This window comes from Eriocheir sinensis, chromosome 17 (assembly GCF_024679095.1).
Source record: "Eriocheir sinensis breed Jianghai 21 chromosome 17, ASM2467909v1, whole genome shotgun sequence".
Taxonomy (NCBI): domain Eukaryota; kingdom Metazoa; phylum Arthropoda; class Malacostraca; order Decapoda; family Varunidae; genus Eriocheir; species Eriocheir sinensis.
The window spans coordinates 2,263,707-2,279,912 of NC_066525.1; the positions used below are offsets into that span (position 1 = coordinate 2,263,707).

At 41.7% G+C, this 16,206-nt stretch overlaps 1 protein-coding gene and 1 long non-coding RNA gene across 3 annotated transcripts in view; both read left to right on the forward strand.

Moving 5' to 3' along the window:
- The first annotated feature begins 275 nt into the window (after window positions 1-275).
- Window positions 276-13,147, forward strand: LOC126999755 (uncharacterized). Of its 2 annotated transcripts, none has more exons than XM_050862613.1 (12): window positions 276-3,246; window positions 3,865-4,065; window positions 4,393-4,541; window positions 4,857-4,985; window positions 5,231-5,412; window positions 5,649-5,841; window positions 6,053-6,227; window positions 6,836-7,015; window positions 7,391-7,612; window positions 8,370-8,672; window positions 8,855-8,949; window positions 9,246-13,147. In XM_050862613.1, the coding sequence occupies exons 1-12, from the start codon at window positions 558-560 to the stop codon at window positions 9,354-9,356; spliced, it is 4,629 nt and encodes a 1,542-aa protein (XP_050718570.1). In that variant the 5' UTR covers window positions 276-557; the 3' UTR covers window positions 9,357-13,147. The 2 variants fall into 2 exon arrangements, with proteins under 2 accessions (XP_050718570.1, XP_050718569.1); XM_050862612.1 differs by having other exon boundaries at window positions 281-3,246; window positions 3,862-4,065.
- Window positions 13,148-13,381: 234 nt separating this feature from the next.
- The window catches only part of LOC126999756 (uncharacterized), a 76,640-nt gene continuing 73,815 nt past the window's right edge, over window positions 13,382-16,206 (forward strand). Inside the window, exon 1 of the long non-coding RNA XR_007753546.1 lies at window positions 13,382-15,240. This is a non-coding gene — a long non-coding RNA (uncharacterized LOC126999756). The remainder of the gene's footprint in view (window positions 15,241-16,206) is intronic.

A 16,206-nucleotide genomic window follows, 5' to 3' on the forward strand; every position in this document is an offset into this window, starting at 1 on the left:
GGCATGCAGGGATCGTAGCTATATATATTGGAACGAAAGACGACTTAGATGTGTGTGTATGTTTTCTCATATATTGCACTCCAAGACATCAGTAAGGTATGCACAACTCAATAAAAGCGGGTCATTCTGCCAATGCCCAATATACTATGCGCTATAGCAAATAATACAACAGACATTTGTTGGAAGGTTTTGTTTGACATGCGCTGACACGATAAACTCGCTTTATTAGTTCATTCATTCCTGTCAGCATACACCTCGTTATTTAAGTGAAATGTATACAACTAAATTCGATAAATGGTAGCCTAAAAATGGTTCTTAGGTAATATGCATACAAACTCATATCATGGCACCCTTCCATAATAGCTTCAGAAGAATGTAAACAAAGGAAGTTTCTAGTGTACGAGCCTTCAAAGAACACAAATGTTGATAGACTCGTTTTGGACTAGTAGGCGTGGCCTCCAGCATACACTCACACATGGGATGAGCTAGCCAACGAGCCTCCCATTGATCGTTGTTCTCGCGGGGGCCCCACAGGCGGCGCCGAGACGGGGGTTCACATGTCACACAACGGAACCCTAAACATTTCCCGCGACGAGGCTGGCGAGGGTACACGTGTGCTCGTCCTCAGGAATGGGGGGAGTGACATGGCAGGCGGCGAAGGGCAGGGCGTGGTGCAGCCATCCAAGGCGTCCGCCCTGAGTAATGCCACAAGTACTCAACATGGCGGCAGTATTAGTGATAGTGAAGGGCTGGGGAATTGTGACGGGGAGAATGTCATGAACGGGATCCTGAGGTCACCCGAGGACGATGTTGACCTGCAGCACATCGAGGAGTGGCTCAAGACCCGCAGCGACAGCCTGTCCAGCTTTGACTTCGACCCCGAGATGAAGTCTGAGGTGGACGTGAATGAGTTCCTCAACCTGAAGAGTGGCGGGCAGTACCAGGCGGCGGGGCAGGAGGCCGGGGAGGGCGGCGGCTCCTCGGTGGTGATGCTCAACCAATTCTCCTTTTCTGAGGAGGGGATTGGGGGTGGCGGCAGCGGCGGCGGGAGTAGGCGGAGCAGCTTCACCAAGAGGCTAGAGACCCTGATGCAGGTGGACAAGGGTTTGTTTGAAGAGCTGCTCCTGACAGACCCTAACAGGCGACAGGGCAGCCGCAGGACTGACAGCCTGCCATCCCTGTCAGGAGAGGACCGAGGCCTGTTTGAAGAGCTGCTGCTGCCCGGGGCACAGGAGGAGTGGGCACGTCATGCCCACGAACTGCTGCTGGCTGTCAATAATGAAAAGAAAGATGGCACTGGACTGTCAGTTCAGGGGGCAACCGTTGAGGTGGAGTCTCCTCTACATGAGGCTATGGAATGTAGTGTGCCTGTCAGCAGCCCCCAGGTGGCTCCAGCTGCGGCAAGTGGTGGTCACAGTACCTCTGATGAGCTAGATTTGATTGTCCGCAGCATCCAGCCTATCAAGCTCATGAGTCCTCAGGAGATTGAGAACATGGCCAGTAGACCGCTGGGCTTTGATGAGGCTCCTGCCAAGAATGAACCTGATGAGGATGGGGAACCAGCAGCAATTCCCATGGAGGATGATTTTATCTTCATGCCTTTTAGGAGGCAAGAAGGGGAGGTGAGTACTGCCATACCGCCGGACCTCCTGGCCAGCCCTAGCAATGAGATTGACAGTAAGCTGTCCAGCATCCTTGCCATGGATGCCTCCAATGACACTCTAGAGATTCCGGGGCCCGAGGTTGATACACTGGAGGGCCTGAACAAGATAGCACCACGTTTAGAAAGGAGTGTGTCACCTGGGACGTTCCTGGTCAAACTGGAGCCCCAGGAGAAGTGTGAGATCCTGGGAAAGCCTAGCCTGAACTCCCTCATTCCTCTTACTACTAGCCAGGCTGTTGCAGCTGTCATGCCACCTCCCCAGGCTGTCATGACCACCACTCCAACACCACCACCACAAACACAGCCACAGCAACAAAAGCAACAACAGCAACAGTCTACCACAACAGTAGCATCCACCACTGCACTGACAATTCCCTTCCAAGCACTGCCAATGCTGAATATTGGCAATGCTCTGATAGCCAAGCCAGCAGCTCCACCCCAAATTGCCATCTCCACTGTGATAGCTACCAGTAGTGCCACTACCATCACTACTACACTAACACCCACAACTACTACCACTGCCACTTCTACATCTTTTTCTTCCCCCATCCCATCCTCCACCTCCACCTCAGGCAGTGCCCCCAAGCGGCTGTTAAAGATTCCTGGAGGGTCAGCCAAGAAGGAGTTCAAGAAGCTTCCTGTAGGTATGGTGCAACTCAGAATTGGCCCTCCTTCCACCTCTGGCACCACCGTCCTCACCACCACCCCTCCCCCCACCACTGCTGCCACTACAACCACTAGCAGCACTACCAGGCCAACACTTATCTTCCGGCCACTCATTGCCAGCCAGCTAGCACAACCGCACAACCCACAGGCCAGGGCACAGCGGGCGTCAGCTCCAAAGGAAGGCTCAGCATTGGCCTTCCCACAGGTCAAAGTGATTCCTGTGCAGAACAAGCCAGGCAATGCTAATGTCAATATCACTGTTGATCGCCGGGCCAACCTCACCTCTGTTAGCATTGTGTCCTCCAATGGTGAACACACTGTCTTCAAGATTAATACCTGTGACCTGGTGCGGGCTGTGTCCAGCATTCGAGAGCCCCACCTTGATCCTCTTGGCCTGACACCCCAGCAGCTGTTGCGTTCAGCTCACACAGCTCACCGGCTCATCCAGGAGGTTCAGCAGCATGGAGCTGTTCGGGGTGCCAAGGGAGGCACCAAAGAGTCTGGTCCTGGCCTGCAGAACTTTGAGATCAACCAGGTCTTCCAGGAGGTGAAGGCACCCATCTCGCGTGGACAACAGGGACAGCTAGCATTACTCCGCCAGGCTACTGCCACCACCACAACAACCACAACCAGCCAGAATGTGGGGCCTCACAAGGTTGTAAGTGGCACCCCCAGTTCTGGTGTTCGCCCAGCAGTCATCAGCTCTACTCCTCTCCGCACCACCATACCTACCTCCTGCCCTGTCATCATCCCTTCCTCTGCCGCCACGTCGATAAATGGCACTGTTCCAACCACTGTCAAGGGTGTGGTGACCAGCCTTGCACAGCAGAAGGCCCCTGGGGAGACTACTCCCTCGGTGCGGCCAGAACTTAAGCCTCCGCGCCTCACCCAGACACCTGCACCTGACAAGGGCCATGGTGAGTGTGGGCACGTTTTGATAATTTCATTTGTGGCGACAGCTTCATGGATTGTGTGGTGCGTAATTGGCTTGAGCTTTGTAGTAAATTCAATCGCTAGATATCTTACCTGGTGGGACCACCACTGATTCAGGGTTGTCACCGAGTAATATCTGATGTGATGTAGTAAGTAGTAATAACTTAAATATACCTTAAGACTCATCAATCATCCATGGAGTTCAGAAAGTTTGAACTTTGAGAATAATCTTTAATGATGTAATACTGCATTTTAACTCCATCTCTATGTCTTGATAATGAATGATGTCTGAAACAGTTTTATAATGATGTCAGAAGTAATTCTATAATCTTTTTAATACAATTTCAATCATGACAGCCTTCGAAGAAGCCTCAGTGTAACTAGTATTCATTTCAAAATATAGACCAAGTTTTTCCCAGTGTTTCTTGAAGCGTTTTGATTGATACTGACCTTTATTTCAACTGTAAATGCTTAGTATTTCCAGTATTGCTAGTTTCATCATTTTCACTGGACAGCAGTCACTTGACACTAATGGGTGGTAGGTACCTTTGAATACCAGGTGTGTACATATCACTTGTCATTTTATTAATTTCTTGCAGCAGTCAAAACTGAGGGTGTTGGAGTCTCCTTGCGACCTGGCGCTCCCCCTACCATGGTGTCTGTTCCCTCTGTTCTGGATAAACTCTCTGCCTCTTCCCTGGTGACCCAGGACCCCCACCCATCCTCTGCACAGTCACCTTCATCCTCAGCAAACCACATGAGCGATGATGATTTAAATGAGGAAAACTTAGACATCTGTACTGGTGAGTTGTGTTACACTGGAATTTGTTGAATATCCTATGAAGAGTAGTTTTTTTATCAGATTGGTCTATTGATTAGTTATGGAAGTATATATATATATATATATATATATATATATATATATATATATATATATATATATATATATATATATATATATATATATATATATATATATATATATATATATATATATATATATATATATATATATATATATATATATATATATATATCATCATGCAGCCCACAGCAATGAAGAAATTCTTGACAAGACAAGAGTACTGAGGGATTGGTTCCCACACTGAATAATTTTATTATACTTGCAGTGTCTGATGAGGTTGCCAACAAGGCCTTAGAAGAACTAGGTATTCACATAGACTTACTGCAATGTGAACCCTCACCTCTAGGGGGTAAACGTTGGCTGTGTTCTATCAAAGGCTGCTCAAAGCACTTCCCAAAACTATCCTCTTTAAAGGTATTTTATATTTTTACTTGTTCAATGAAAGATATCAAAACTTATCCTTTTTGTTGTATTCTGAAGTTTTATTATAAAATGTTCAGATTTAATTTTTCCCCTTACTCACATTTGCAAAAGTTTTGATCATGCACTAATGTTATGCTTCCACTTCAGCAACATGATTTTCTCTGTTTTATAATACTGCAGATCTAGTTGGTTTTAATTTTTAAACCAGTTTTCATTCCATAGGACAGTGCTTATCCCTGTACTTACTATTATTTTAGGACTTTAGACTTTTGGGTTCATATAAATGCATCCCTCTGCTGCCTGCAGGTGCACCTTCTATCCCACAATGGAATCCGACCATACAAATGCAACTATGAAAACTGTGACTGGGCCTTCTACACCTGGTACAAGCTGAAGCGACACATTGAAACACACCTCAAGCGACGGGACTTTGTGGTAAGTGTCAAGATGAGTTCTGGTGCTGCAGGTGTTGTGTGGGTGGGGTTGTATACTGGGGTGTAGAGAAAGGGTGTGTTTTGTGTGGACGGGCATGTATTATGTCAGTAGGGATATCTTGTGCTTGGAGTTGTAGGTATTTTGTGGGTTATATGTAATGGAATGTATTTAAAGTAATGACAGTGATAATAGCTTCTCTAAATTGGTATTAATCAGTGATGATGTGCTGCTTTCTCTCTTCCCAGTGCACTGAGAAGAATTGTAACAGGAGATTCACTACGATATATAACCTGAACACACATCTTCGCTTGCACAAGCGTCCCAAGTGCTGGATATGTGCTCTGCCGGAGTGCTCCCAGGCTTTCCACACTCGCCGTGAGCTGGAAGTGCACATGAAGACGCACAAGGATGTTGAGGCACCTTATAAGTGAGTGGCTGAGTTGTTAGGTTGGCTGCAAGGTGTCATATTTTGGTGTGTGCTCTCCCATTTTGGTATAGCTACTTAGTAAGTTGGAAACTTATAGAAGATATTTCCAGATGAAACAGTACCTCAAGAATATGGCAGGATGGATGGAAACATTATTATTTACCACTTTCAGATATTGATTTGAATGTTTATGGATAAGATGTGCTAAACAAGGCTGACTTGGATTTCATTTATAGATGTGGGGTTGATGGCTGCAGCAAGTCTTACTTCACCCCAAACTCCCTTACATCACATATGCGTAGCCACCACAAGGAGGAGGAGCTGCGGTGCCAATGGACTGGGTGTGGCAAAAAGTTTGATAAGCCCTGCAGGTTAAAAGCACACATGAGAGTACACACTGGCCAGAGACCATTTTCATGTACATTTGAGGTGAGTTTGTATGTGTTTGTTTGGGTGGGTGGTTGGATGCAGTTACACCAGATCATTTTTATAACAATTAGTGAAAACAAAGCTTGTTTTCATTTTATACTTCTTTGCCACATGTTTTGATACATCTGTATTTTCTGTTTTGCCACAACTGAAATGACATTACAGATAGTTGTTACATTGTATTATCATTAATTGACTTTTGTGTTTCTAGGGATGCAATTGGTCATTTCAAAGTGCGAGTAAATTAAGTCGTCATCAGCGGAAACACACCAATGACCGCAAGTTCACTTGCCATATCTGCCAGAAGTCATTCCTTCGGTCAGAGCACCTCAAGGGCCACTTACTTATTCACACTGGTGTCCGCAACTTTCAGTGTCCAATTGAACGTAAGTCCTCGTCATAATAATATTAAGTAATGATAATAGCAACAGACTTTTACAGGGTTTTATAGCAAAAGTTATTGTAAATTTTGTTTTTTCTGTTACATCCTAGAGGGTGTCGAAGTCACCAAAAGCTTCACATACCTTGGTAGCATAGTGCATGACAATGGTGAGTCTCACCAGTTAGCCACCCGATGGATTGGGCTGCCCCACGGTGTTATGGACTCACTCAACATGAGTATTTGGTGTTGTTGATATTTATACAGGTGGACAAAGATTCAAATCTTTAGGTTGCTTGCACTCCCTGTCTTACTGTATGGCTGTGAGACATGGGCACTGAATAGCGACTTGGAGAGGTGTGTCGATGCCTTTGGTACCAAGTGCCTTCGCAGGATCATGGGGTAATGCTGGAATGACTTATCACTCCTATTATGGGGTATTTGATTTAATGTGAAGTATCCTAAATAGAAATATAAGTAGTATGCTGATGGTGAATAAATTGGTTAATAACAATTGGATTTTTTCCCTTTGAAGATTGCCTTCAAAATAGTGGTGTCTTTTATAAAGCTGTTTTGTTCACCAAAAAGTACAGTAATGGTACTGTTTTCTTTCAGACTGCAATGCCAAGTTCACTGCCAAGAGTAGTTTGTATGTGCATCTAAAAAAACATGAAGGGAAGGCAAAGGAAAATAACAATAAGGTAACATACCATTGTCCCATTGACACCTGTGACAAGAACTACAACTCAAAACACAACCTTCGTCAACACATGCTAAAGGAACACACCATTCTTAGTGAGTATGGAATGAAAAGTTTCTTAGCTAATCTTTCTGTTGCTACCATTGATAGATGTTACCTATATCCTGTTGTAAAAATGCTGTGATGGAAGCTAATTATTTATTATCTTGTGTATAAAATTTCCTTCGGTACTATTTGAAAGTTGTCATTTGAAATATTGCTTTATGGTATAATTTTATTAGTTACTACATTCTCCATACTGAATAAGATGCTTGATATAAACAAGTTACAATTAATAGTGAATATGAAAATAATGATCAGTGAAATGTGTTTCACATCTTAGCACAATGTTTCATGGTTTAGTTCAACTTTTGATGCTGCATATAGACCAAAGCCAGGCAAGCCTGTCAACCTTCACCTTAATTTTCCAGCCACTGATACCAGTCGTCTGGATTACATCACTCTCCTGGGAGACAAGGACCTCATGGTGGACCAGCTGCTCCCCCTCACCCCAGGCGGGTCCTCTTCCTCCCCATCCTCCTCTTCTGTGGTGCTGGAATCTGGGGGTCTGTCCTCTACCCTTTCTGGATCTCCTGATACTCATGCAACATTGCTCTCCAGCATTGAACTCATCAATGGCGACATAGGAGCTGGTCAGTCACTTATCACCATGAGCTTCATTTTTATCATTGTTTCATCAGCTTGTGAAGTTGGTAGCTAAAGTATATAGAATAACATACCCACATTAGGTTTTGTCTTTTCAGAAATTATGCAAATGATGAAACAAGAAATTTTCATCAGTCATTATTATTGACAATTTTTTTAATATTAATTCCCAGCACAGTAAAGAGAATCTTGACCTTGATGTTGAAAACACCATGAAAGATTTTTAATGAGAAGCTTCCAATAGTCATATATTTTCTCATTTACCAGTAAATAAGACAATGAGAATTATTAACTACATTTTTATTAACGATAGTATCGCTTATTGTATTGAAGTGTAACTGTTACAAATCCCAAAGAAACAGGTAATTCATGAAAATTGAGAGAATAGTTCAAGCTTCTTGGGCATGAAGACATGGTCACTGGAGACACCCGCTGGCTGGCAACTCTGAACATACTCCATTAGCAAATTAGATGTCTATAGTCTAGAGTAAATGTGGTATCAAGACCACATTCTGGCCCTAGCACTGTATCTTCTGTTACAACATGAAATGTTTATGAATGTGTGGATTAACAAGTATTACTTAGAAATCTTTTCTATTGATTTCACTGGTTTCCTTTTCTTGAGAATTATCCCCACTCTGCTTAAGCTGGGAGCAGGCTCACAACAATGATAATGAATGGTTTACTGGACTAGAACCGGAGAGATCTGTTTTGCATACCAATGGTTAATTTTCTCTCACACAGATAGCAACAACATTCCTCCCATCATTGTTATGGAGGGGAAGGGTGGTGGTGAGGCCATTGATGGCATTGATGTCAGCATGGCTGACTCTCTGATGGGGGCAGCTGCCTGTAGCAGTGGTGGTGAGGTGGACCCATTGGACATAAATAGCATTCCTAAGGATTCATCTGAAGACCTCAGCACATCAGGAGGTGGCTCAGCACGGACTGATGTCTTGGCCAATATTATTCGTTCCCAGCGTGCCAAGAAGAGGCAGCAGATCAATCTTGCCAAAAAGCTGGCTGGGATGGGCTCACGTAATGCTGGTGAGTGTGTGTGCCTATATATATATATATATATATATATATATATATATATATATATATATATATATATATATATATATATATATATATATATATATATATATATATTTGTGAATATTGATATTCCTGCCAATACTGTACATAAATAAGGAGGCTTACCTTTCTTTTTATCTCACCCACAGCTGGGACAGCTGTAATTAATTTTGCCAATGACGTTGTGCTTTCGGCCTCAGCAGTAATGCCTGCCTCATCACACCTTCAAACTACTCTTCTGCAGGTATGACATGTAGCCTTACTAGTTTTATTTTCTTGATTTATAGTGACAGCACAAGCCATTTCACCTGAATGAAATTTGTTACATGCTATTTAACCCTTCAGTTTTCTATCTCTGCCTGTCATTATGGTTGCCTATGATCTATATAGGATCATAATAATTATTGATTGTGATGATGTTTTTATGTGCGTATGAAATAGCTTTTGTAAGGTGAGGTGCACTTACAGATATAAATGTATTCCTGGATTCTTTTGTCACTGACCTTATCTGTATTGATTTAACTCTTCCTTATAATTCAGGACGATGGTGTCAGTGGAGAGCTGTATCAGGAGACTTTGATGGGTCATGACCTGCTGTCAGATCCCACAACTGACCCACAATCCACTATCAACCTTCGTGACCTGGAGTGATAACCTCACCTCACAGATGTATTTTCTTTCCTCATTCTTTGCACATTAGAATAGTTGACACGCGATACCGATGATCTCGTAGCATATTACTGTGTCTTGCTTTGGAAAGGGCAAGTTTTGGGGTATATGTGGGTTGTTTTACTCTATAGCCTTTCTCTGGGATCATCTATTTTTTTACTTATTTGTATTGTAGTTTCCCACCATTTTCAGTATGGGAAGGGGGTCAAAGTGGTGAAAATGACTTCATTCACTTTCCATATGTTCAGGAGAATGTTGTATCTCGCATACAGCAAGAATTCCCATAACACATAGGTAACAAAAACAAAATGTGCTGTTGACATCCCCTTATGAGAGGATAAGTATCAAAGTAGACTATTTTTTTTCCTTGAGGGCTAATTAATTTATTTATCTATTTTTTTTTATTTTTATAGTATGTAGAAGATAACCTTATCCAGATGAAGCAGTTTTGAAGGTTATGAATTTTAATTATATGTGAAATATGAATGACTGTGGAGATATGGTGACTGAAGAGTGTGTTAAGATTGAGTGTTTGGTTACTGTGGCATGGGAAGTATTGAATGATGTTTTAATTTGTGCTATTACTTACGTGTTGTATCTGAGGTGTGCAAGTGGTGTGAAGGAGTGTTTGAATTTTGCTTGTGGCTGCTGTGCTTTAAACTGACTTCCTATTGATCAAAATGTTCATGAGTGTGAGTGAAGGAATATCTACCTTGATCTTTCATTTCAGCATTTTCAGGACATAGCAAATGTGTATATAAAGCTGTTAACTGCTATGACATTTCATTGTTATGCTGGTATTTTACTGTTACAGATATGTGATATTGGTTGATCATGACTTGTATTTCCTTCATGTAGCGTAGAAGAATATTCTCATAGCTGGAGTGGCACGTTGCTTTGTGGGCACCAAGTCATGGATGACAGTGGTGGTGCTTCATCTGTGTATGACAGGAGGAACATGAAGACCTTTGCTTCTCTTGCAGAACTTTCAGCTTTATGTTCTGCCAAGTGTACTTGTTACACCAGTGGCCCATAGATTAGAAGATGAAGCTGGCTTTTTAAGATTTATTAGTTGTAGAAAGTTTCACCTTATATATTTTCTTATTCACTTTTTTTTTTTTTTAAATCAGGTACATGGTGTAATTATATTGAGAGCTATATTCCAATTGGTTTATTTTATTTTGTAATTACATTGTAAATGTATATTTCTATCATTCATAGATTTCTGCACCATTCTCAAGTTTCAGAAATTCAATTTCTAAAATTTGAAACATGGAGAGAATATTAGCTAAAGTTTATGGAAGAAAACAGCAGATAGTAATAACCTCTAACTGTGTGTTGTTGAAACGGTGAATCAGATGTGGCCGTGTGTTGGGATGCTCACACTAGTTATTCAACTTATTATCACTGCCATAGAGATTTAAGGTGCTGTTAATGCTGCATTTTAGCACAGCCTATATGATCAGCCCATTTAATATTTAACATTTCCAGGTCACCTCAACAGAATCTTTGTGTCTGTTATGTGATCTAACTCGTGTGTATAGTAGGATAATGATGGCTGATCAGACTTTTAATATGCTTTGGTTTTATACCAAGACTGAAAAAAAAGTGAGTAACAAATTAATGTACTGAAATAGAGGTCAGTCATATCATTCCACTTAAACAGGATTGTAATTTATGACCTCAACTAAGTTGTTGAAAAAATCAGCTGAGTACAAGAAACCACTATGCCTGCCTTTTATAGCTTATGAGAAAGCATTTGACTTTGTTTAAACTTCATTAGTCATGCAGGCACTGAGGAGGCAGGACATGGAAGAACCATGCATAAAAACATTTGAGGATATTTGTTGAGACAGTACAGCAACCATTAAATTCCACAAGAAAGTGAGAAAATTGTAATTAAGAAATGCATTACACAAGGGGACACAATATCCAAAATTATCTCTGGCTGCTAGAAGTATTAACCCCCATACTCCGTCAGCCGTGATCGTGGCATGTGTGTTAGACTCCGTCACGCCACAATTGTGACACTTCAAATTTTGCGCTCCTTTTATGTTCTAAAGTTTTTTTGGTTTGAGTGCACATCAAGCCTTATAATTGGCCCATTGTTTCCAGGCTCATGGGTGCCCATCCAATCAAATCCCAGCTTATATAAAGATATATCTACAAGCTCGGTCGATCACCCTATTTTCCTGGCGTGGGTGCAGATCCTGATGTGTGCTATATATAATAATTTTTTACTGGTTTACAAGTGAAATAACTTCTATACTATTTCCACAGGTAAATAAGTATTTCAGGCATATGATAAGACAGATGATGTGTGTCAGTAGTGTTTTGTGCTTTTATTTGACACAGACAAATGAGTGATTTGTGTTGAGATGCAATGGCTGTACCAGTGGACATTCATCCCCCCCTTGAAATTTTCACAACTTAATTTTTTTGTTTTTTATATTTTATTATTTATATCCCCTTTCTTCATTTATGATTCAACTATGGCAAAGAAAACCTACTAAGCTTTCAAATGATAGATAATTGTTCCAAGTTTTTTTAAATAATTTGAGTGAACAATATAGGAAACAAAGGAACACCTATTTACATGCGTCTCAGCCTATTTTATGTACGCAATTTGAAGTCGCTCACAGATTTGACCACAGAGTATGGGGGTTAAGGAACTGAATTAGGAAAACTTAGGAATCAAGATAGATGGTGAATGCCGTAACAACCTTAGATTTCCAGATGATATTAGTCTTACCAAGTGACTGAGGAAATCTTGCAAAGAAGGACCGAGAAACTTCACAAGCAGTAGATATGATTGTGTTTATGTGGCCTCTATATTTTTGTTTGTGCTGAAGAATAACTTACCCATTAACCTGCAGAGATTTATGAATTTCAGTGGTCCATTATGTGATGAAGTGTGATCTGTGAGTTGATAATATTAATGTTAAGTTGACTTTTTTTTTGGTCATTGTTGGTAATTTATTTGTTGTGAATTTTCTCAGAAATAGTGAATGTCATAGTAAATGGCATTTTTCACTTTAAGGTATTTGGGGACAGTTTATTGGCACACCTGTGGTGGGGTGCTTTTTTAGAGATTTACATCATCTTGAGTTCTTTATTCATGTGGAAAATCTTCATCAAATTAAAGGCATAGAGAAAAAGTACGTCTGCACTTAGCTGCTTAATCACTGTTCAGCATTTATTGTCTTAGGTTGTAATCAGTTGAATATTTTTAATCATCTTAGGATTTTAAATTTATCAACAGTATTATATAACTTTGCTGAATGTTCTTTGCATAGCCAGAAAAAAATTCTATCCAGATTGGTAAAATATCTTTTGTGAAAACAAGCTTGTTTTCACCAAAGCTATTTTACCAGTCTGGATATAATTTTTTTTCTGGCAATGGAAAGAACATTCAGCAAAGTTAAATAACACTGTTGATAAATTTAAAATCCTAAGATTGTTCATCCATTCACACATATAGGGGAACAGTCTATGCTGACTTGTTTATATTGATATGCACACATGGACACTCTTATTTATATAACTTACCTCAATGCCATTATATTGACAATGCTAAGAGAAAACCACATTTTATGGGAGAGGTTAAATTTAAGACAAACATATCCAAATGGTGAGCCATTTGATTTTACTGTTTGACTTTAAGGTCAATCTGTGCCAAAGCATGGCTGTGATAAATGTAATAGTAGCGTAATGAAGGTGATGGAGTTCAAATTGACTGGTAATTCAGATAAAATAAACTCTAAAAATCATAATTGTTTTTTATTCTTTCAAGTAAGCAAGATAAAACTTGTACAGTGGCGCGAATAAATCATGAAAGTGTTGTACAAATGTGTACTTTATCATTTTTTGTGTGTAGTGGTAGTGTGTGTGTGTGTGTGTGTGTATATATATATATATATATATATATATATATATATATATATATATATATATATATATATATATATATACACACACACACACACACACACACACACACACACACACAAGGGCGAGGATGGGGCGGCACCTCACGTAAGCATTAACAAATTCATATGATAGAGCAGCGAGCGAGTTTGACAGGCCAGTGAACCTCAGCACTCTGCCTGGCGAGGTACTGACGTCACGGTGAGTCGACGTGACGTCACTACCTCCTGGCTCAGAGGCTCAGCTGTCAACTTGTCGCGCCTAGTGAGCTGCCCACCCCTTCCCCCCCTCCTCACCCCTCGCCCCTCAATGGCCTCAGCTGTCACACGATGGAAGGGGAGTGGTCGTGCCCGGCTCGGCTTGAGGGGCATGCACTTGATTTGTTATAGTGTAAAGATGTGATTTCATGAGGCTGGAGGACGGCTGCTTGTAACAAGCTCATGCAATCTTTACTGAAGTTGCCACCCATATATCTCTACTACTACTAATGCTTCTGCTGCTACAAAGAACTTCAACGGCAACAGTAATTATGATGACAATAATAATAACAATGAGGACGAGGTTTAGCTGCGCCTTTTTCCCTGCACTCCATCAGCAGACAGCTCTTCAAAATTCGGTGCCGCCAGGGCCAGTCAGTGAGGTGTCCGAAGCTCGACGTGCAGTGTGACCGTGTTAATAAGCAGCCGTCCGCCTTTGTGCCAAATTCTGGGTTAGGATGCACAGAAAACGCATCTCACCGGCTTGGAGGAAAATGGGAACTCGCAACTGAGATGCTTGAACCCCAGTGACCTTAACATGAATATTTCCGCGGGGTCAGTCCTCGGCGCCCGGCTCTGTGCTGTCCCCCGTGAGGTTGGTATACTTTGATCCTCCATGCCACTGGAAAGACACAGCGTAATGCTCAGGGCAGCAGTGAAATGTAAGGAGTGAATGCACCTGTTGGTCCTCAGCCAGTGCTTACAGCCGACTCAAGGTGCGTCACCCCCGATACTCCTCCTGTCTCTCGTCCACAGCCCCTCTATCTGCCCAAGATCACCCTAGGCACAATTCAGCAAACGCGTTACTTTTTCAGGTTGTGATTTTAAAATGCACGTTTACCACTGTAACATATTAATGGACTCTCATGATCTTGTGAATCGTGTGTTTTAGGCAAGTGGAAAATCTCCCATCGGATCCAGCGCAGACTGGCACGCTCGTCCCCAGCCTGTCTGAGCAGATGTCTACCAGCGATCTGCGAGTAGGAGCCGAGGGTTGGTGTGTGCGTGGTGCATGGAAACTTTTATTTTATCAGTATTTTGTTCATGTTATGTGAAGTGATAAAACGTGTATAGCGGCGCGAATAACGCATGAAAGTGTCGTGGTCTCGTACGGAATGGAAGCGTAGGAGATGCGAGTACTGGGCAGCGGTACGGAGATGTAGAAGTGTAGTGATGTTGGCGAGGAGGATCCGTGGCTGCAAGATGTGAGCGAGAGAAGACTAGGAGGTACTTTAATGAAATATGCGCCCCGGGCCGTCCCTGAGCCTTGCCAGTGAAGCTCCACCGCAACTTCTCAACTTTTCTTTGTTTCTTGTGCAAGTGTAGATAGATCGAGGGTGCGTTCCCCGAGCTCGGCCTGCCAGCCCTGTCCTGTCACCCGCGCCCGGCTCACACAAAAATTAGCCGTCGGCACTGTGGAGGAGGTAAAATTCTTCAGACGAGGAGAGAAGCGCTCTGTGTTCTGGAATAAAGAAGACATGTGCATGGCAGTGTTAAAAAATGTTGCAACTCACCTCGTGAACTGCTGCCGGAGGTGTGCAGCGGCCCCCCCGAGGTGTCATGGGAGGTGACATTCGAGGTGGACGAGCAACTTGAGGGTAAGCTGCGTCGCGGGGCTCCCTGGATGACAGCTGAGGACGAGCCTGTTACCGTGACCGCTGCATCTCGGCCCAGCAGACGAGGTGAGTGTGTGTGCTGTGTTGCTGTTGCTGTTTCAGTTTGGTGGGCGATGTGTATGTAGCCTCACCACTGTGTTGTGTAGTGCCCGAGGGAAATAAGGATGATTTGAAATACGTGAAGGTGCTGTAAGCATTGTTTAGTGATGGTTCGACATGTATATAGGCTATAGCCTACATTTGTTGTGATCGCATTGTTCAGTGATATAGTTTGTCATGCATGAAAGTGCTGTGATCGCGTTGTTCACTGATACAGTTTTACATACATGGAGTTGTGATCGTGTTGTTCAGTGACACAGTTGGACATATGAATTTACTGTGATCGTAGTGTTCAGTGACACAGTTTAACATACATGGAGGTGCTGCGATTCTGTGTTCAGTCTGAACCGTGTCAGTGGTTTGCCGACCCCATGCCATGTGTGTGGTTTCGGAAATGTATATTTTTTGGCACAGCTGTTACTTCCTTTGGCATCTTGTTTTACTTGTATGTAGAGGTACAGGTGTAAGCTTCAACCCAGCCCAGGCATTGCCATCCGTGCATTTCGGAGGTAGCCTACTTGTTTATCGTGTTTATTTGTGCATTGATTTATTGATTTTAGGAAACAACGTTTACCCTTTACATTGCTTATCACTTCTTGGGCTGCATTGAAATCTATATAGCAGCATCCGTGAAATATAAACGCATGTATGCATATGCATATGTATGTGTGTATGTATGTGTGCTTGCATATATGTATATATATATATATATATATATATATATATATATATATATATATATATATATATATATATATATATATATATATATATATATATATATATGTGTGTGTGTGTGTATATATATATATATATATATATATATATATATATATATATATATATATATGTGTGTGTGTGTGTGTGTGTGTGTGTGTGTGTGTGTATATATATATATATATATATATATATATATATATATATATATATATA